Source organism: Entelurus aequoreus, linkage group LG20 (assembly GCF_033978785.1).
Source record: "Entelurus aequoreus isolate RoL-2023_Sb linkage group LG20, RoL_Eaeq_v1.1, whole genome shotgun sequence".
NCBI lineage: Eukaryota > Metazoa > Chordata > Actinopteri > Syngnathiformes > Syngnathidae > Entelurus > Entelurus aequoreus.
The window spans coordinates 2,432,863-2,455,031 of NC_084750.1; the positions used below are offsets into that span (position 1 = coordinate 2,432,863).

At 39.2% G+C, this 22,169-nt stretch overlaps 1 protein-coding gene across 3 annotated transcripts in view; it reads left to right on the forward strand.

Moving 5' to 3' along the window:
* The window catches only part of otud7b (OTU deubiquitinase 7B), an 86,184-nt gene that overhangs the window by 61,926 nt on the left and 2,089 nt on the right, over positions 1-22,169 (forward strand). For all 3 annotated transcript variants that reach the window (XR_009822074.1, XM_062028714.1, XM_062028715.1), the window contains 6 exons: positions 2,453-2,580; positions 6,530-6,636; positions 11,441-11,568; positions 15,442-15,591; positions 15,688-15,802; positions 20,570-20,648. Coding sequence is in view for 2 of the 3 variants with exons in the window: in XM_062028714.1 (XP_061884698.1) it covers positions 2,453-2,580; positions 6,530-6,636; positions 11,441-11,568; positions 15,442-15,591; positions 15,688-15,802; positions 20,570-20,648 (707 nt within the window). In the remaining variant the exon portion in view is untranslated. The remainder of the gene's footprint in view (positions 1-2,452; positions 2,581-6,529; positions 6,637-11,440; positions 11,569-15,441; positions 15,592-15,687; positions 15,803-20,569; positions 20,649-22,169) is intronic.

The window sequence follows — 22,169 nt, forward strand, 5'->3', positions numbered from 1 at the left end:
CCCTTTCTATGCATGTTTTGCTTAAAGAAGCATGTGTAAAATGTGCACTCGTGTGAAGTTTTACCGCAGACATATTCCCAACCCCTTCCTGCTCCATCACTGATAAGAATATATTGGCAAATTGTATTAGTCCTGGTCTTGTAAGCAGTTGTACTCGCCTTTAAATCCTGGTCGGAGATGTGTCAGGAAGTTTTGCAAATGTATGTTTTAGTTCTGTTACTTTTCTCACACTAGGAAGGTGTTGTATAAAATCTGACTCATTAGTAGTTTATATCCTGCTTCTTTGAAGAGGACAAATACATGAAATGTGCCAATTTGGTTAAAACGTCGGTACTATACAATGCACCCCAAAAATTGTTCACTTAAAGGGGAACTGAATTTTTTTTATTTTGCCTATCATTCACAATCCTTTTGTCAGACAAGAACACATATTTGTTTTCTTAGGCATTCCAGATCCTAAATAAACATAAAATCAAAAGTCACCTAACAATGAAGCTAAAATAGTAGTCGCTCTATTCCGCCTACAAAGCGCTCTAAAAAAACATCTAAAAACCTCCATGAAGGTTTTGTATACATGCTGTAAGTATATATGTAATGTAGTAACATTCATAATTACATGTCATATTTATGTATTTTGTTTGAACCCTGCAGCTTGTAAGACGGAGGGGCTAATTTATGGATTTTCCTTTGCTGACGGCCATAATAAAAACAACAAAACAAGCAAAAGCACTGAGACGGTGTTTAATTGGTTCTGCTATGGCGCCAACTTTTCGACGAATTCGCTCACTGCCGGTGCTGCGGTGTCCTTCCATTTAGAGCTTTCAAGTGGAGTAGTACAGTAACGTTCAGTCTTCTCGCCATCAATAGCGTTTCTACTCGTATGGATTCTTCATTCATCACTCCAAGCCACGTTTGTAAGTTTCACAATATAACTAAAACAATTTTTACTTACTAAAGCGTCACATGTGTGATGTCTGTAGGAGTGTTTTCTTGCATATTTGTACGTGCTATCGTAATTTAATTAAGATAGCGTTTATAAGCGAAAACGTTTACGAGTGTATTAACTTACAATGGCATTCTTTTTTGTATTATTTCAGTTTCACAAATTCCTCAAAACGTCACCGTGGAGTTATTGAGTCTGTTTAGCTCATTGGAGAGCTAGCTTGCGCAGCTAGTGGGTCCACGACAATGACTTCTGTTTTGTTTGATCAGCCGTTTTACTGCCGCGTTACAGACACAGTTTTAGGTATGTAAATAAACATTTACGGAATCATTCTTTGTAAATAACTCATTTCACAACATATATCTGCGGCTTATATAGTGGGTGCAGCTTACACACCGGTTTGATTTATTAATAGTGAGACTTTTATTAGTAGATTGCACAGTACAGTACATATTCCGTACAATTGACCACTAAATAGTAACACCAGAATAAGTTTTTCAACTTGTTTAAGTCGGGGTCCACGTTAATGAATTCACGGTGCGCTCTATAGTCTGGAAAATACGGTAATAAGACAACCACTTATTGTACAATGTCTGCTCTCATTGGGATGTCGACTGATGGGATGTTTATATTTTCCCCTTTACATGAAGATTCAGTCACAATCCCTGCGACGGGTTAAAAAAACATGGCTTCAAACAAGTTTTTTTTCATGTCTTACTGGCCATCTCCGGGTCTAAGTTGGATGTCAAAGTTGATCAATTTGTGGGTTTATGTCCACAACTTTCTACTTTCCAGGTGAGACGCATGATTTATAATCTCAAATGAACTTTCACCAACTCCGAGGCGATGCAGCAGCTCTATATGTCAATATAGCGGCATAAGCTAGTTAGCCGCAAAAAGTAGTTCCTCTGCATTAGTGCTTATAATAACAACATTGCTAATAATTGATAATATTCAGGTCATTACATGTAAATGGAGTATTGTTGGGGGTTTTGTGGGCGCAATAGAGGAGCTTTTATTGACTCCATTGTTAGTTGACTTTACCATGAATTGATTTACTACCATAATTGATTTACGTGGACCCCGAGACTAGTTGAACAACTTATTTGGGTGTTACCATTTAGTGGTCAATTGTACGGAATATGTACTGTACTGTACAATCTACTAATAAAAGTTTCAATCAATCAAATCTATACGTTATTTACGAGTCAGGACGCATTAAAAAGAACATTGTGTGTGTTCTTGTCTCTCATAAGGATTGTGATTGATTCCAAAACATTCCAAAAAAGGTACAATTACCCTTGAACCTAATTGAAAGCCACTAATTGTACTCTGGTGCTGTAACTGCCAATAATGCACAGGAAAGTATGTTTTTTTTATTCGCCTCTGCGACTTGACCTAATGCAAAAGTAGCCTGTAATGTAAAATGTCGGGATCTGCACCAGAATGTACATGCAACACAGGACAGGAGACCAGTGTGCGTACCTGACCTGGCCTTTTCCCCTCCAGGTATGTGGGGCTGTCATGACCGGGACCTGTCGCTACGCAAGGCCCTGCTGGAGCAGATGTCTCACGGCGCCGAGCAGGAGGCCCTGAAGCGCCGCTGGAGGTGGCAGCTAACCCAGCAGAACAAAGAGGTAGCGCCTTCAACGCTTGCACACATGCTTTTTGCTGCGCTACATCAGTGGTCCCCAAACCCCGGTCTGGGGACTGGTACTGGTCCTTGTCGCATTTTCTACCGGCCCGCACAGAAATATGAAATCTATTATAAACGACCGCATTTTCTCCCACTTAACTTTTGCCTGTCCAATAAGCGTGTTCATAGATTTATAATAAAGCTCCTGATTTTTTTATATTTGTTATATCTTTGTCACATGTTCACATTAATGAACATATCAATAGTAAATGTGTCAAATTGTAGCCAAAGGTATGATATATAAATTATACTATCAGGTTTATGATATATAATGCGATGAGGTGGCGACTTGTCCAGGGCGTACCCCGCCTTCCGCCCGAATGCAGCTGAGATAGGCTCCAGCACCCCCCGCGACCCCAAAAGGGACAAGCGGTATAAAATGGAAAATATATACCACTGTTTCTTAACCATTGTTTGGCCGTGAGCGCCCCCTAGAGGGCCACCCAAAAATATCTGTTTCTCAGCTGTGGTTCATAGTACTCAGTTGTAATACACTTTTCCGCCACTGGTGGCAGTAATGACAACATCAAACAAAAAGAAGATGTCTGGAGCTAAAGACATAGAAACGTTTCTTAGGCGCAAAAATTATGACTAAAGTGGTGAATCTGTATTTTTATTTGCGCTTTAATTAAAAAAAAACATATTATTTATTTAGGTATTTATTTATTTAAACACTGTAATTGTATGTCAATTGTATTTGTCATCCGTTTTTATGAGGATATTTGATCAGAATAGGGTATTTATTGTCGTTGCACATTAAGAACAACAAATCTGCGTACTACTGATGGCAGATGCTGCCATGCAAGGCACTAACTCATCGGGAGCAGTTAGGGGTTCGGTGTCTTGCCCAAGGACACATCGACATGAGCTCGCCAGGCCGGGATTGAACCGGTGACCCTCCGGTTAAAGACGACCACTCTAGCCAGTATTTATTTTTGACCTAAGCCTTGACAATAATCTTTGTAACGGTCTTACCAACAACACAATGAAAAATCGTCTCATGCTTCGTCATGTAATCTGTGATATTTCTACTTAAATGTTTTCTGGCAGATTGAAATAAAGAGTATTGCGATATGAAGGAGGGAGACTTTCTTTGAACCAGTCAGCCTTTATTCATGTTCACAAATGCTACTGTCGAGCTAAACTCCAACACTTTCTCGTCTTCTTCTTCGCTCCCAGACTAGGTCTAATACTGCAGGCAAGCCTGCCACTGCCCTCTGCAGGCCACATCCAGTAATTTCAGTTCAGTACACAATATTACCATCGCTACAGTGTATTCTTTTGTAACCTGTTCTGATTGATAGTCTGCAGTTACAGAATATTTAGCAGCTTGAATATTACATTTTATTAAATAATTTAAGGTTCAAACATTATCATGCAGAGATATGAAGATCCTTAACTCGTACGACATGTAATGTACAGAATATCAGAAGCATTTATTCAGGTAGAAATATCACCACCAAACATTTTTGACAAACAAAGCATGATCATAATAATCCACAGTTTGTGTTATTGATGCGTGAAACTGCTATCTAAACATGGAAGTGTAGCTCCTCCTTTGCATGCAAGTGCTCCTAGAGCAGGAATACAAATTCTGTATTCCGACAAAATCGTCGAAACACTGAGTCATTACCATCGCTACAGTGTATTCTTTTGTAACCTGTTCTGATTGATAGTCTGCAGTTACAGAATATTTAGCAGGTTGAATATTAAATTTTATTATAAATAAATAAATAAATGGGTTATACTTGTATAGCGCTTTTCTACCTTCAAGGTACTCAAAGCGCTTTGACAGTATTTCCACATTCACCCATTCACACACACATTCACACACTGATGGCGGGAGCTGCCATGCAAGGCGCTAACCAGCAGCCATCAGGAGCAAGGGTGAAGTGTCTTGCCCAAGGACACAACGGACGTGACTAGGATGGTAGAAGGTGGGGATTGAACCCCAGTAACCAGCAACCCTCCGATTGCTGGCACGGCCACTTTACCAACTTCGCCACGCCGCCCCTTATTAAATAATTTAAGGTTCAAACATTATCATACAGAGATATGAAAACCCTTAACTCGTACGACATGTAATGTACAGAATATCAGAAGCATTTGTTCAAGTAGAAATATCACCAGCAAACATTTTTGACAAACAAAGCATGATCATAACAATCCGCAGTTTGTGTTATTGATGCGTGAAACTGCTATCTAAACATGGAAGTGTAGCTCCTCCTTTGCATGCAAGTGCTCCTAGAGCAGGAATACAAATTATGTATTCTGACAAAATCGTCGAACATGCTCCTTTGCTCGTAAAACCAGAAATGTTTACGGCATGACTACGGTGCGCCGTTATGCCCTTTTTAAAAAAAAAAGTTTTAAAAAGGAAACCAGTTGAGGCGGTATAGTACCGTTTATGATTCATAGGTATTGCGGTACTTTACTAGTACCCATGTACTGTACAACCCTAATATATACACACATCAACTTTTACTGCATGTTTGCATGTGCGTGTACATTTATATATATATATATATATATACACGCATACACACACACACACACACACACACACACACACACACATACACACACACACATACAAACGTCCACTCTTACTTTGTGTGTTCTGGAGCACAGCAAATTAAGATTTGGGAACCTAGTGACAGTGGCAGAATATTAACTTGTTGCTATTTACATTTGAATAACTTCCTGAGCACGACCACAGAAATGTTAAAACGTTTGCTGTGCAGGTTTAGCAGGTCTGATTGAATTGTGACCGACTTTGCACATAAAGCGATGGCTGTGACTTTACCTGTGCTCTACAACGTTAACATGCTGGCTTTAGACACACTGAAAAGGACGTACTGTATGTTTAAATATGTTTTCACTGCTGGACTCTAGAAAGAAGTTCCGCAGCCTCCGTAGCAGAACCTCCAGGTTCTGTAACAGCTTCTTCCCTCAGGCCGTAAGACTCTTGAACGCATCAAAATAATCCCCTCAATTCCCCCCAAAAATGGATTAACTCGCTGCAATACAAAGACAATACAACATACATCCATAAACGTGGATGCATATGCAAAAGTGCAATATATTTATCTCTACAGTAATCTATTTATGTATATCTGCACCTTATTGCTCTTTTATCCTGCACTACAACGAGCTAATGCAACGACATTTTGTTCTTCTCTCTACTGTAACGTTCAAATTTGAATGACAATAAAAGGAAGTCTAAGTCTAAATACAACGCTACTTCCACTATGACCCAATAGTTCAATGTTTGAGCAGAAATGTGGATTATGGATGACGAGGACTGGCAGAGACATCAAGCCTTGACCCTCCATGCTATGCCGGGTTAAATGATAGCCGTGTGTGTGTTTGTGTGAGAGTGTGTGTGTGTGTGGGCGTGTGAGTGTGAGACGTCACATGTCCATGACTCTGTCACATACCTTTTTAAAAGTGTTGGTGTGGACATTGCTGCTATGACAATAGATTTCCTTGACGACCTCCACTGTAAGCGATGGTCAACTAATGATGTCACTTTTTGACTGCCTTTCCAAAAACACATACAAAAGAACCATTTTTATTTTTTTTCAACACATCCATTTTTGCAGAGTCTGGTTGCTGCAAAGTAGTCATAGCACATTCATGCCAGTTCTACCATATGGCCGTTCTCCAAAGCCCCAGTCCAATTTCCCTCCTCTGGTTTTTACCAGTGTCGGGGCTCTCCTAATGTCTGCCCGTGTGTGTGTGTGTGTGTGTGTGTGTGTGTGTGTGTGTGTGTGTGTGTGTGTGTGTGTGTGTGTGTGTGTGTGTGTGTGTGTGTGTGTGTGTGTGTGTGTGTGTGTGTGTGTGTGTGGGTGTGTGGGTGTGTGTGTGTGTGTGTCCCGCCTCTGCAGTCCAGCCTGGTTTACAGTGAGGAGGAGTGGCAGAAAGAGTGGAATGAACTACTGAAACTGGCCTCCAGCGAGCCCAGAGTCAACTACAGCAACAACGTCAACACCAGGTGACCAGGACTAAACTACCACCATTTCTACACACCAAATGATTACACCAGCTGTGTCCCCAACTGATATTGATGATATGCGCTTGCATGTGAAATGTGCAAGATCATGTGCGATACAAGCAGTCCTGTAGTGTGTTTACTTGTGATATCTTGTGCCATACAAGCAGTCCTGATCCGTATTTACTTGTGTGTAGTAATATGTGCGATACAAACAGTCCTGCAGCGTGTTTACTTGTGTATATCATGTGCGATACAAGCAGTCCTGATCCATGTTTACTTGTATGTGATATCATGTGCGATACAAGCAGTCTTGCAGCGTGTTTATTTGTGTGATATCATGTGCGGTATGAGCAGTCCTGCAGCGTGTTTACTTGTGTTTGATATCATGCGCGATATGAGCAGTCCTGCTGCATGTTTACTTGTGTGATATCATGTGCGATATGAGTAGTCCTGAAGCATGTTTAGTTGTGTGATATCATGCGGTATATGAGCAGTCCTGCCGCGTGTTTACTTCTGTGTGATATCATGTGCGATACAACCAGTTCTGCCGCGTGTTTACTTGTGTGTGATATCATGTGCGATACAAACAGTCCTGCAGCGTGTTTACTTGTGTAAATCATGTGCGATACAAGCAGTCCTGATCCATGTTTACTTGTATGTGATATCATGTGCGATACAAGCAGTCTTGCAGCGTGTTTATTTGTGTGATATCATGTGCGATATGAGCAGTCCTGCAGCGTGTTTACTTGTGTTTGATATCATGCGCGATATGAGCAGTCCTGCTGCATGTTTGTGTGATATCATGTGCGATATGAGTAGTCCTGAAGCATGTTTAGTTGTGTGATATCATGCGGTATATGAGCAGTCCTGCCGCGTGTTTACTTCTGTGTGATATCATGTGCGATACAACCAGTTCTGCCGCGTGTTTACTTGTGTGTGATATCATGTGCGATTCAACCAGTCCTGCCGCGTGTTTACTTGTGTGATGTGCGATATAAGCAGTCCTGCCGCATGTTTACGTGTGTGTGATATGTGCAATACAAGCAGTCCTGCAGCGTGCTTACTTGTATGTGATATCATGTGCGATATGAGCCGTCCTGCAGCGTGTTTACTTGTGTGTGATATCATGCGCTATATGAGCAGTCCTTTTGCGTGTTTACTTGTGGGATATCATGTGCGATACAAGCAGTACTGCTGTGTGTTTACTTCTGTGTGATATCATGTGCGATACAACCAGTTCTGCCGCGTGTTTACTTGTGTGTGATATCATGTGCGATTCAACCAGTCCTGCCGCGTGTTTACTTGTGTGATGTGCGATATAAGCAGTCCTGCCGCATGTTTACGTGTGTGTGATATCATGTGCAATACAAGCAGTCCTGCAGCGTGCTTACTTGTATGTGATATCATGTGCGATATGAGCCGTCCTGCAGCGTGTTTACTTGTGTGTGATATCATGCGCTATATGAGCAGTCCTTTTGCGTGTTTACTTGTGGGATATCATGTGCGATACAAGCAGTACTGCTGTGTGTTTACTTCTGTGTGATATCATGTGCGATACAACCAGTTCTGCCGCGTGTTTACTTGTGTGTGATATCATGTGCGATTCAACCAGTCCTGCCGCCTGTTTACTTGTGTGATATCATGTGCGATATAAGCAGTCCTGCCGCATGTTTACGTGTGTGTGATATCATGTGCAATACAAGCAGTCCTGCAGCGTGTTTACTTGTATGTGATATCATGTGCGATATGAGCCGTCCTGCAGCGTGTTTACTTGTGTGTGATATCATGCGCTATATGAGCAGTCCTTTTGCGTGTTTACTTGTGGGATATCATGTGCGATACAAGCAGTCCTGCTGTGTGTTTACTTTTGCGTGATAGTACATGTGATATGAGCAGTCCTGCAACGTGTTTACTTGTGTGTGATATTATGCGGTATATAAGCAGTCCTGCCGCGTGTTTACTTGTGTGTGATATCATGTGTGATACAAGCAGTCCTGCAGTGTGTTTACTTGTGTGATATCATGTGCGATATGAGTAGTCCTGAAGCATGTTTAGTTGTGTGATATCATGCGGTATATGAGCAGTCCTGCCGCGTGTTTACTTCTGTGTGATATCATGTGCGATACAACCAGTTCTGCCGCGTGTTTACTTGTGTGTGATATCATGTGCGACTCAACCAGTCCTGCCGCGTGTTTACTTGTGTGATATCATGTGCGATATAAGCAGTCCTGCCGCATGTTTACGTGTGTGTGATATAATGTGCAATACAAGCAGTCCTGCAGCGTGTTTACTTGTATGTGATATCATGTGCGATATGAGCCGTCCTGCAGCGTGTTTACTTGTGTGTGATTTCATGCGCTATATGAGCAGTCCTTTTGCGTGTTTACTTGTGGGATGTCATGTGCGATACAAGCAGTCCTGCTGTGTGTTTACTTTTGCGTGATAGTACATGCGATATGAGCAGTCCTGCAACGTGTTTACTTGTGTGTGATATTATGCGGTATATAAGCAGTCCTGCTGCGTGTTTACTTGTGTGTGATATCATGTGTGATACAAGCAGTCCTGCAGTGTGTTTACTTGTGTGATATCATGTGCGATACGAGCAGTCCTTTTGCGTGTTTACTTGTGTGTGTAATATCATGTGTGATGCAAGCAGTCCTGCAGTGTGTTTACTTGTGCGTGATATTACGTGTGATATGAGCAGTCCTGCAACATGTTTACTTGTGTGTGATATCATGTGCGATACAAGCAGTCTTGCAGAGTTTTAACTTGTGCAAAGCTGGACAGCCAGTTAACATCTAAATGTCCTTCAATAAGCACACAATTTCACTAAAATCATTTACAAAAGAGAAACATGCTAGGCTAAAGGCTACAAGGATCTAGCATCCATCTCAGTGGCCTAGTGGTTAGAGTGTCCGCCCTGAGATCGGTAGGTTGGAGTTCAAATCCCAGCCGAGTCATACCAAAGACTATAAAATTGGGACCCATTACCTCCTCCGCATCAAGGGTTGGAGTTGGGGGTTAAATCACCAAAATCCCAAGGGGATGGGTCAAATGCAGAGGACAAATTTCACCACATCTAGTGTGTGTGTGACAATCATTGGTACTTTAATCTTTAATCTTAATCTACACAACAGCTACGCACATACTAGCACACAAGCTAGACATAGGTAATAATCATTGAACAATAAAAGGTGACATTTGTCAATATAAACAAGTATTAAATAATTATAGTTGCATATTACTTACACATAAACATTCTCTAAGGCAGTGATTCTCAACCTTTTTTCAGTGATGTACCCATACTTGCCAACCCTCCCGTTTTTAGCGGGAGAATCCCGATATTCAGCACCTCTCCCGACAACCTCCCGACATAGATTTTCTCCCGACAAACTCCCGGTATTCAGCCGGAGCTGGAGGCCACGCCCCCCAAAAAAAAAGTCTGCCGCAGCTGCGATTGGACCTGACCAGCCTCCGGGTACAAGTACTGGAGTACCAATTGCTTGCCAGGGAAGATCTTCCCCAGGAAGCAAGGATTGACCAGTTTTAGTTTAGCCTTTATTTGAAGGGACAATGTACAGAAACATTAAGCTCAAAGACAGATATGTTCTGTACCAGATTATAGCTAAATAGCTAATTTCCATCTGCAGTCCCCGGCTACCTAAATTAAAGGGAAACAAAAATCATGCAATAAAATTATGACGATAAAATCATACACAAGTATTAAGAAAAAAGTCATAAAATGCCCTTTCATGGACACATACTTGATATACAATACAACCACACCTCATTTACATCATCACACAAAGACAATACATACTTTTGTTCACATCTGTCATCATTTGTAAAAACAACCATGATTTTAACAGACACACCTCACAATTTACAATAAAAAATGCTCACATGGATAAATATAATACACATTAGGTTGATGTGTCAAACATAATGCCCATCTTAGTGACCGTGTGAGCAGCTTTGATTGCTCCAAAGCCACTTTTTAACTTCGATTGTGAATGAAGAGTAATCTGTTAGACTTTTCACGTTTGTTGTGAGGTCGTTCCATTCCTTTATGGCTTTATATGAAAAGGCTGATTGTGCAAAAGAGGTTTTACATCTGGGTACGCTACACTGCCCCCTGGTGGAGGCTCGTGTGTTTCTAGTTGTCACAGCAGATGTAAACTGGACAAAGTTTTGGGCCATGCTAGGGAGAGATGGAAGATTCCACACTCTCGTGCATTTGATGAAAGCACTTTTGTGCGTGCCACACAGCAATGCATCATCAGAGAGGGTGTTCAGCATGGTTAGAAAAATAGTGACAGAGAATAGAAAGAGGATGGCCAATTCAACCCTTAACAAAGCATTGTACTTTCAAGTACAACAATGAGTAGATGAGTGTTGTGTGTGTGTGTGTGTATATGTGTAAATAAATGAACACTAAAATTCAAGTATTTCTTTTATTTATATATATATAATAAAATATATATATATATATATATATATATATATATATATATATATATATATATATATATATATATATATATATAGCTAGAATTCACTGAAAGTCAAGTATTTATATATATATATATATATATATATATATGAAATACTTGAGTTGGTGAATTCTAGCTGTAAATATACTCTCCTCTTAACCACGCCCCCCACCCCCGACCAAAAGTAGTATCGGGACAGCCCTGTGTTATACTGCATCTTCTTTACTCCCTGCCACTTCATGTTGTCCCAGCAAACATGTGATACCTTTGACACCTGTGTCACCGTTTGTGTCCTGTTGTCGTCACTTCAGGGGGGAGTCCTCAGACGAGCCCGTCTACGAGAGTTTAGAGGAGTTCCACGTCTTCGTCCTGGCCCACGTCCTCAAAAGGCCCATCGTGGTGGTGGCCGACACCATGCTGAGGGACTCTGGAGGAGAAGGTGAGACGGTGAAGATCACAGCCTCTTCACCAAATATTAAATATTAACCCCTAGTAGAGAATCATAAGATAACTTCAATTTGCAATTCCCGTAGGAATGCGTGCGATACGTGTGAGTGGAACTGAGTTGCTTGAATGTCCAGTGTGAGTGGAGTGTGTGGATGTTGGAAAGGTTCAAATCGGATGAGAAATGTTGGATGTGCAGTCCATTGTATATTTCCCATTCTTGGTCATTGGGGAGAAAATTCCTGGAAATTCAGACAAAACGGAGAATTTTGGAAAACATGTTTTGCGTTCGATATATCGGAAGAGTAGTGTGTGTGTGTGGATGGTTGAAGGGTCGGAATCAGGTTTAAAAATGTCACAAAATTTTGAGACTGTAGGGCATTGTAGAACTATGAATACGTCCATTCATTTGAATGGTAATTTCCTGGAAATTTGGGGATTTCGGGAAAATAGGGAATCTTTGAAAATATTGATACTAGCATAATTGCCCAAGATGATATAAATGGGTTGGGATTGGACTTTTTGGAATCGGTTGAAAAATGTTGACGTAGTAACATTTTGAATTGAGAATGGATATTTTGGAATTCTTAGAATTTCGGAGGGCAGCACGGTGGAAGAGGGGTTAGTGCGTCTGCCTCACAATACGAAGGTCCTGGGTTCGATCCTGCGCTCGGGATCATTCTGTGTGTTCCCCCCGTGACTGCGTGGGTTCCCTCCGGGTACTCCGGCTTCCTCCCACCTCCAAAGACATGCACCTGGGGATAGGTTGATTGGCAACACTAAATTGGCCCTAGTGTGTGAATGTGAGTGTGAATGTTGTCTGTCTATCTGTGTTGGCCCTGTGATGAGGTGGCGACTTGTCCAGGGTGTACCCCGCCTTCCGCCCATGTGCAGCTGAGATAGGCTCCAGCACCCCCCGTGACCCCAAAAGGGACAAGCAGTAGAAAATGGATGGATAGAATTTCGGGAAAACCGGATATTTGTACTGGAAAAAAATGGGAGCGTTTGTTGTCCCAACATAGACAAATGTTTTGAAGGTGGAATGGTCAAAAACGTTTGAAAAATGTGGACTGTGAAAACTTTCCAGTAAGAGGTGAAAATAGGGCTTTGGAAAACCAGGAATTCCTGCAATTTTTTTTGGAACTTGGAAAAATGGTAGTTTGATTGTCCAAGGTGAGTGGAGTGTGTGGATGGTGGAACGGTTCAAAGTGGTTGATAAATGTGGAAATTGTGCAAGTTTAAAAATTGGCTCATTCATTTTCAATAGGCAGAGTGTCCCGGAATTCTGGGTAATCCGTGATATATTTTTTTTAATTTTCAGGGAGCTCACGTTTCCCGGTCGAGCCGAACGTTTCGATGCTCTGAACGGTTCCGATCGGATGAAAACTGTGGGCTGTTGAGCTTTTGCGGCAAAATAATAAAAAATAGATTATTTTTTTATGTAGAATCTTATATGTGTAAATGTTTGGCCATTCACACAATAATAATTATTATTATAATAATAAATAGATGATTTATTGGTGTATAATCTTATATGTGTGAATGTTTGGCCATATACACAATAATAATAACAAATAGATGATTTATTGGTGTAGCATCTTATTGTGTGAATGTTTGGCCATTCACAAAATAATAATAAATAGATGATTTATTGGTGTGGAATCTTATGTGTGAATGTTTGGCCATTCACACAATAATAATAATAGTAATAATAACAAAGAGGTGATTTATTGGTGTAGCATCTTATTGTGTGAATGTTTGGCCATTCACAAAATAATAACAAATAGATGATTTATTGGTGTAGCATCTTATTGTGTCAATGTTTGGCCATTCACAAAATAATAATAAATAGATGATTTATTGGTGTGGAATCTTATATGTGTGAATGTTTGGCCATTCACACAATAATAATAATAGTAATAATAACAAAGAGGTGATTTATTGGTGTAGCATCTTATTGTGTGAATGTTTGGCCATTCACACAATAATAATAATAACAAGAAATAGATGATTTCTTGGTGTAACATCTTATCGTATGAATGTTTGGCCATTCACACAATAATAATAATAATAAATAGATGATTTATTGGTGTAGAATCTTATATGTCTGAATGTTTGGCCTCTCACACAATAATAATAATAGCAAAAAGAGGATTTCTTAGTGTAGCATCTTATTGTGTGAATGTTTGGCCATTCACACAATAATAATAATAATAAATAGATGATTTATTGGTGTAGAATCTTATGTGTGAATGTTTGGCCATTCACACAATAATAATAATAATAATAATAACAAATAAATGATTTATTGGTGTAGCATCTTATTGTGTGAATGTTTGGCCATTCACAAAATAATAATAATAATAAATAGATGATTTATTGGTGTGGAATCTTATATGTGTGAATGTTTGGCCATTCACACAATAATAATAATAATAACACATAGATGATTTATTGGTGTAGAATCTTATATGTCTGAATGTTTGGCCTCTCACACAATAATAATAATAGCAAAAAGAGGATTTCTTAGTGTAGCATCTTATTGTGTGAATGTTTGGCCATTCACACAATATTAATAATAATAAATAGATGATTTATTGGTGTAGAATCTTATGTGTGAATGTTTGGCCATTCACACAATAATAATAATAATAATAATAACAAATAAATGATTTATTGGTGTAGCATCTTATTGTGTGAATGTTTGGCCATTCACAAAATAATAATAATAATAAATAGATGATTTATTGGTGTGGAATCTTATATGTGTGAATGTTTGGCCATTCACACAATAATAATAATAATAACACATAGATGATTTATTGGTGTAGAATCTTATATGTCTGAATGTTTGGCCTCTCACACAATAATAATAATAGCAAAAAGAGGATTTCTTAGTGTAGCATCTTATTGTGTGAATGTTTGGCCATTCACACAATATTAATAATAATAAATAGATGATTTATTGGTGTAGAATCTTATGTGTGAATGTTTGGCCATTCACACAATAATAATAATAATAATAATAACAAATAAATGATTTATTGGTGTAGCATCTTATTGTGTGAATGTTTGGCCATTCACAAAATAATAATAATAATAAATAGATGATTTATTGGTGTGGAATCTTATATGTGTGAATGTTTGGCCATTCACACAATAATAATAATAATAACACATAGATGATTTATTGGTGTAGAATCTTATATGTCTGAATGTTTTGGCCTCTCACACAATAATAATAATAGCAAAAAGAGGATTTCTTAGTGTAGCATCTTATTGTGTGAATGTTTGGCCATTCACACAATAATAATAATAATAAATAGATGATTTATTGGTGTGGAATCTTATATGTGTGAATGTTTGGCCATTCACACAATAATAATAATAATAACACATAGATGATTTATTGGTGTAGAATCTTATATGTCTGAATGTTTGGCCTCTCACACATTAATAATAATAGCAAAAAGAGGATTTCTTAGTGTAGCATCTTATTGTGTGAATGTTTGGCCATTCACACAATAATAATAATAATAATAATAAATAGATGATTTATTGGTGTAGAACCTTCTATGTGTGAATGTTTGGCCATTCACACAATAATAATAATAATAACAAATAGATGATTTATTGGTGCAGCATCTTATTGTGTGAATATTTGGCCATTCACACAATAATAATAATAACAAATAGATGATTTATTGGTGTAGCATCTTATTGTGTGACTGTTTGGCCATTCACACAATAATAACAATGATATCTAACTTACTTCCAGGTGTAGACCTTGTCCAATGGTATGAATTGATCACAAAGATGATTATTTGTTCCAGACAAAGTGACAATGTCGTGCTTTTCTTGTCCACAGCCTTCGCTCCCATCCCGTTTGGGGGAATCTACCTACCTCTGGAAGTGGCAGCTGCCAAGTGCCACCGCTCACCGCTGGTCCTGGCCTACGACCAGGCGCATTTCTCCGCTCTGGTCCCCATGGAGCAGAAGGACAGCTCCAACGAGCAAGGTGACTCCTGGAGACCATCGTTGGGACTAATGTTTTAATCTTTTCTGGAAAGACATTTGCCCGCTTTACCTACTTTGTGTCCTCCGTTTGCCGCAGTGGTGATCCCGCTCACCGACTCGGAGCACAAAATGCTGCCTCTGCACTTTGCTGTGGACCCCGGAAAAGACTGGGAATGGGGCAAGAACGACATCAACAACACGACGCTGGCCAGGTACGGCGCCATCAACCACTTTCCCCCGCTACCAACTAGGGCTGCACGAAAAACTACCATATTTTCACAGAAATATTCTGTAAACGTTTTTTTACATACCTTAATTTTTTCCAAACGGTGTCTGTAACACGGCAGTAAAACGGCTGATCAAACAAAACAGAAGTCAGCGTCATGGACCCACTAGCTGCGCAGGCTGACTCTCCAATCAGCTAAACAGACTCAATAACTCCACGGTGACGTTTTGGTGAATTTACTGAGGCAGCACGGTGGAACAGGTCTCACATTACGAAGGTCCTGGGTTCGATCCTGGTCTCGGGATCTTTCTGTATGGGGTTTGCATGTTCTCCCCGTGACTGCGTGGGTTCCATCCCGGTACTTTGGCTTCCTCCCACCTCCAAAGACATGCACTTGGGGATAGGTTGATTGGCAACACTAAATTGGCCCTAGTGTGTGAGTGTGAGGGGGCGACTTGTCCAGGGTGTACCCAGCCTTCCGCCCGAATGCAGCTCAGATAGGCTTCAGCACCCCCCGCGACCCAGAAAGGGACAAGCGGTAGAAAATGGATGGATGGATGGATTTGTGAAACTGAAACAATAGAAAAAGAATGCCATTGTAAGTTAACAATACTAACACACACACTCGTAAAAGTGTTAGCATATTAGCTAATGCTAACGGCGCTAGCTTGATTACATTACGGTAGCCCGTACAAATATGCATGAAAACACTCCTACAGACATCACATATGGGACGCTTTAGAAAGTAAGAATTGTTTTAGTTATATTGTAAAACTTACAAACGTCACTTAGAGTGATGAATGAAGATTCCATACGAGTAGAAACGCTATGGACGGCTAGAGGACGGAATGGCACTTTTACCCGCGGTTGAAAGCACCAGTGAGCGAACTCGTCCATATGATGGCGCCATAGCACAAGCAATAAATCACATTTTCAGTGTATTTAATTTTTTTTTTTTTAAACTTAATTGACAAATCCATAAATTATCCCCACTGTCTTATAAACCGCAGGGTTCAAAGTGTAAAGAAAAAGTAGCGCCTTTATAATCCGGTAATTTACAGTAAATGCAATTTTTCTCTCCAAAATTGTGATTTTTATATTTAATACATACAAATGCATAAATTGTGTAAAGAGTGAAGGAAGACACGTTACTTTTAGACTGTCAATAAATATATTCTTGTCTCAAGGTGCCACACATTGGAACAATATGCAATCATTTACTTTTCAAACTTTTTGTCTTCATGCAGACAGACTCAGAGCTTTTGTTTACATCACGCTCTTAAACTGAAGAAATAATCAATACAAACTATACAGTGTTAATAATGTAATGTAACCATTTAAAAGGATACAAACTTATTTCCTATTACTGTAGAATTGTTTACCATTGTACTGTCACTGGAAGGTAAATAACTCAAACTAAATAAATAAACAAAACAACTAAATGGACTCTTACTTCTGTAAATAAATATTGAACATCTTTAAGTGCATTTTTTCCCCAGTCGGGAAAAACTAGGTTGGATATTGTCTTTTTGTTTGTTGTCATCACGTGATCACGGCGTTCTCGCTCGTTCGTCCGTGTTGATGGGCTCGTATTGCCCATCTGATTTGAAGCTGACGTTTCCCCACCTCGGGACATTTGCCTTTGTAACCATACTTCTTAGGGCTGCGAATCTTTGGGTGTCCCAATGGTCACGATTCGATTATAAATCGATTTTTTTTTTTTTTTTTTCGATTCAACGCGATTCTCGATTCAAAAACGATATTTTTCCGATTCAAAACGATTCTCTATTCATTCAATACATAGGATTTCAGCAGGATCTACCCCAGTCTGGTGACATGCAAGCAGAGTAGTAGATTTTTGTAAAAAGCTTTTATAATTGTAAAAGACAATGTTTTATCAACTGATTGCAATAATGTAAATTTGTTTTAACTATTAAATGAACCAAAAATATGACTTATTTTATCTTTGGGAAAATATTGGACACAGTGTGTTGTCAAGCTTATGAGATGCGATGCAAGTGCAAGCCACTGTGACACTATTGTTCATTTTTATTTTTTTTATTTTTATAAATGTCTAATGAAAATGTCAATGAGGGATTTTTAATCACTGCTATGTTGAAATTGTAACTAATATTGATACTGTTGTTGATAATCTTTCTTTTTTCTTTCTTTCTTTAGTTTATTTCGAACATGAACACACTTACATCATAATACATCACACAATTTCATATCATTTAATTTTACATCACGCCCGAAAAGGAGTAGGAAGAAGCAAAGCTTATTTAATCCTACCCCTTTCCCACTTCAAAGCGTTTACAATTATATAGAATCATTTACTGACCATTATATATAATAAAATAACATCTATGAATTAGTATATACCAGGGGCGTCACTAGCTTTTAAGGACAGGGGGGGCTTAGCCCACAGGAGATGCACAGGATGCGAGCGAACGTAGCGCACCAGCACAAAACTTCACAAACGGCTAACAAAGACTTAGAAATTAATAATTGTTGTTACTATTATTTCAGTGGGTTTATTTTCAATCTGTGTTCAGTACAACAACAAACATGTGTTTGCACAGTGACATTTTGTTTACAGCATCAACAAGAAACAATTACTTGCATGATCCTTCAAGATACGCTGAAACACAATAAAAGTCATGGCATTAGCCTCTAAGTTATTAATTCACAACGTAGAGGCTAATGCCACCACTTTAGCTCACAATACAATAATTGTTTGTTCCCAAATATTTTGAAGTTGCACAGATTACATTTTGGGCACATATGTGACTAAAATGGTTGTAAATTCAAGCCCTCGAAATATTACTTAATTACTTTAATTAAATTAATATCTGGATCGGGATAATTTGGCTTGTATATAATATATTTATATATATATATATTATGGCAAGCCGTTAAGGAAATTAAATATATATGGAAGTCTGAATAGAAATGAGAAACGTTTATATATACTGTAAATAAGAAAGACTTAGAGTCCGTCTGCTGATCTGAAAAAGAGCCAAAGCTGTCAAAGAGCTGAGGGACCATCTTCAAAGTGCGATGCTGAAACAAATAACGCAAACAATAAAATGTAACTTCCATGGTTTGGGATTAACGTCGTTAAAAAAATGCCCGGGACGAAATTAAATGCTCCCCGGGACGATGGCTTTTAACCATTTTTTTCCTTTTTCTTTTTATGTATTTATTCATTTTACATTTTATATTAAATGTCTTGGTTTTTCCACCCTCTGAAAATCCTATGAAATGTTTAACAAGCATCCTATAATAATACAACAGCTATTAATGTAACAATACAATAAAACAAATATATTTAATGATGTTTTTTTCATTATTTTAACAATAGGCTAATGTATATTACTTTATATAGATTCTACAAGAAACACAAAACTTAAAAACTAAATTATTTACAATTGCAGACACAAGGTTCTTGTTCTGCAGTGCTGTGTGCTAATGTGCTTCGTACACCTGCAGGACCGCAAGCAAGGTCGCAGAGAAAATGCGGACTGGATTTTGAGTGATGTGGGCATTTTCTATATGAACAAGTGGAATGGATTGGATACCGACGCACTAAAGGGGCTCTCTACCTTACGCTATGAAGTGAGGGGAAACTGAGTGAATAATGACAGGTTATATGATTATTTATTCAAACTCATATTCGGGCCACTTTATAATGAATATGTCGGCATGTATTTGTAAAAAAAAAAAAAAAAAAAGATATATATATATATTTTTTTTTAACACCAAATTATTTAAGGGGGCTTTAGAAAATTTTAGTGGGGCTTGAGCCCCCCTAAAATAGGCCTAACAACGCCAATGGTATATACAACATTTTTGTTGTATGTAATTAATTAATTCAGTCATTATTAACATACTGAGATGAAGAATATCTTATTTTCAATAAGGTTGGAAGTATTTCTCATAATTCTTTGCTGCACGGCTACATGAACGTCAACTTTTGGTTTGTTCTGTGTCGTTTGCGTCTTCTCTCAATTGCTCTGTTTATTGCAGTTCTGAGTGTTGCTGGGTCGGGTTTGGTTTTGGAGTTGGATCGCATTGTTATGGTATTGCTGTGTATTGTTTTGTTGGATAGATTAATAAAAAATAAAAAAATAAAATCGATTTTTGAAAAATGAGAATCGATACTGAATCGTACAACGTGAGAATGGCGATTTGAATTCGAATCAATTTTTTTCCCACACCCCTAATACTTCTTCCTCCTAATTTTTGTTACTTTGTGGCACTTTTCACTGGCGAGCGGCGAACTCTCTGTCCGTGCTTCCTGTTTGTGCAGCCTTGCTGAGTCACCCTCCGCCCACTGAGACAAAGATTGTGAATGGCTGGAAAGAGTGTTGAATATAGGCGCACAGAGTGAGACCAATTTCTCCGTGTTTGAAGCCAGAGACGAATAAGAGCGAAGTTCCAACAATTCGGATTGGCCAACATGTCTGTCACTCAAATCGATTTAATCGTGCAGCCCTACCAGAAAGTGTCAAATGAGCTGTCCTTGCAGAGTGTGGTGTGTTTGTGTTTAGGGATTAAGATTAGACGCTCGCTGTCGCTGACGACAAGATTAGGTGTAAGTAGCATCCAGGAATGGAGCGGACAAACTAAAGACCTGCTCCCAAAATAACCTCCCACTCCACGGACTTTGTGAACGGCCGCTCCTTTGTCGCTCCACATCATCGTCACAATGGGTCGCTTGCAATTCATATGTCTCGCTTGTCTTCTGCAGCGTGGCTCTCTCTCTGGAGGCGAAGCTCCAGATGCTGCACGGCTACATGAACGTCAACTGGCTGCCGCTGCCCTACGAGGTGAGCACACCAGACCGCAGGAGTCGCCGGGTGCATGCTCGACCAGAGCAAATAACTTAATGTGGTGGGTGGGATAAACTAACAAGGGGGGGAATAATCTAATGGGGAGAAATAATCTAATGGGGGGAATACACTAACAGGAGGGTGAATAATCTAATGGTAATAAACTAATAGGGGGTGGAAATAATCAAGGGGGGGTAATCTAATGCAGTGTTTTTCAACCACTGTGGCACGGCACACATACAGTCGGGTGTGCCGTGGGAGATTATCTAATTTCACCTATTTGGGTTAAAAATATTTTTTGCCAACCAGTAATTATAGTCTGCAAATGATGTGTTGTTGTCTAGTGTCGGTGCTGTCTAGAGCTCGGCAGAGTAACCTTGTAATACTCTTCCATATCAGCGGGTTGCAGTCGGTAGCTAATTGCTTTGTAGATGTCGGAAACAGAGGGAGGCAGCGTGCAGGTAAAAAAGTGTCTAATGCTTAAACCAAAAATAAACAAAAGGTCGAGCACCCCTAAGAAAAGGCATTGAAGCTTAGGGAAGGCTATGCAGAACGATACTAAAACTGAACTGGCTACAAAGTAAACAAAAACAGAATGCTGGACGACAGCAAAGACTTACTGGGGAGCAAAGACTATGTACATCCGAACATGACATGACAATCACGGATAAAAACAACTGAAATAGTCTTGATTGCTAAAACAAAGTAGATGCGGGAAATATCGCTCAAAGGAAGACATGGAGCTGCTACATGGAAAATACTACCAAAACAAGAGAAAAAGCCACCAAAATAGGAGCGCAAGACAAGAACTAAAACACTACACACAGGAAAACAGCAAAAAAAAAGTCAAAATAAGTCGGGGTGTGATGTGACAGGTCATGACAGTACACCTACTTTGAGACAAGAGCTATATTGATGCATGCTTGGTTATGGTTTAAAGTCATATGCAACAATTGCGACAACGACTTTTTACTGTCAACTGAGTTTAGTTTTTTAATGATTTCTGCTGGTGGTGTTCAACGCAAAAAATGTGCCTTGGCTCAAAAAAGGTTGAAAAACACTGATCTAATGAGGGGAAAATAACCTAATTGGGGGAATAAACTAACAAGGGGGGACTAACCTAAATGGGGGGGGGGGGGGGTGACGACAACAAAAGTGTGCATGCCAGCACAATTATTTACTGCAAAGAAGACTTTTCTTCTATTTTACTAAAGTCATTTACTAAAGGTAAACATGCTAGGCTATAGGCTACTGGGAGCTAGCAGCTACACAGCATCCAAGCACACAAGCTAGACATAAGTAATAACCATTGAACAAGCAGAGGTGACATTTGTCAACACTAACAAGTATCAAATAAGTACAGTTGCATATTACTTACACATACAAAGTCTCTAAGGCAAAAGCATATTATAAAGTATCCAGTAACAAACGTGTCTGCATCATTAATTTTACAGCGTCAGGAGTCAACTTAAGTAATTATTGTGGTCACAAAACAACAATTACCACCCCACTTTAAAT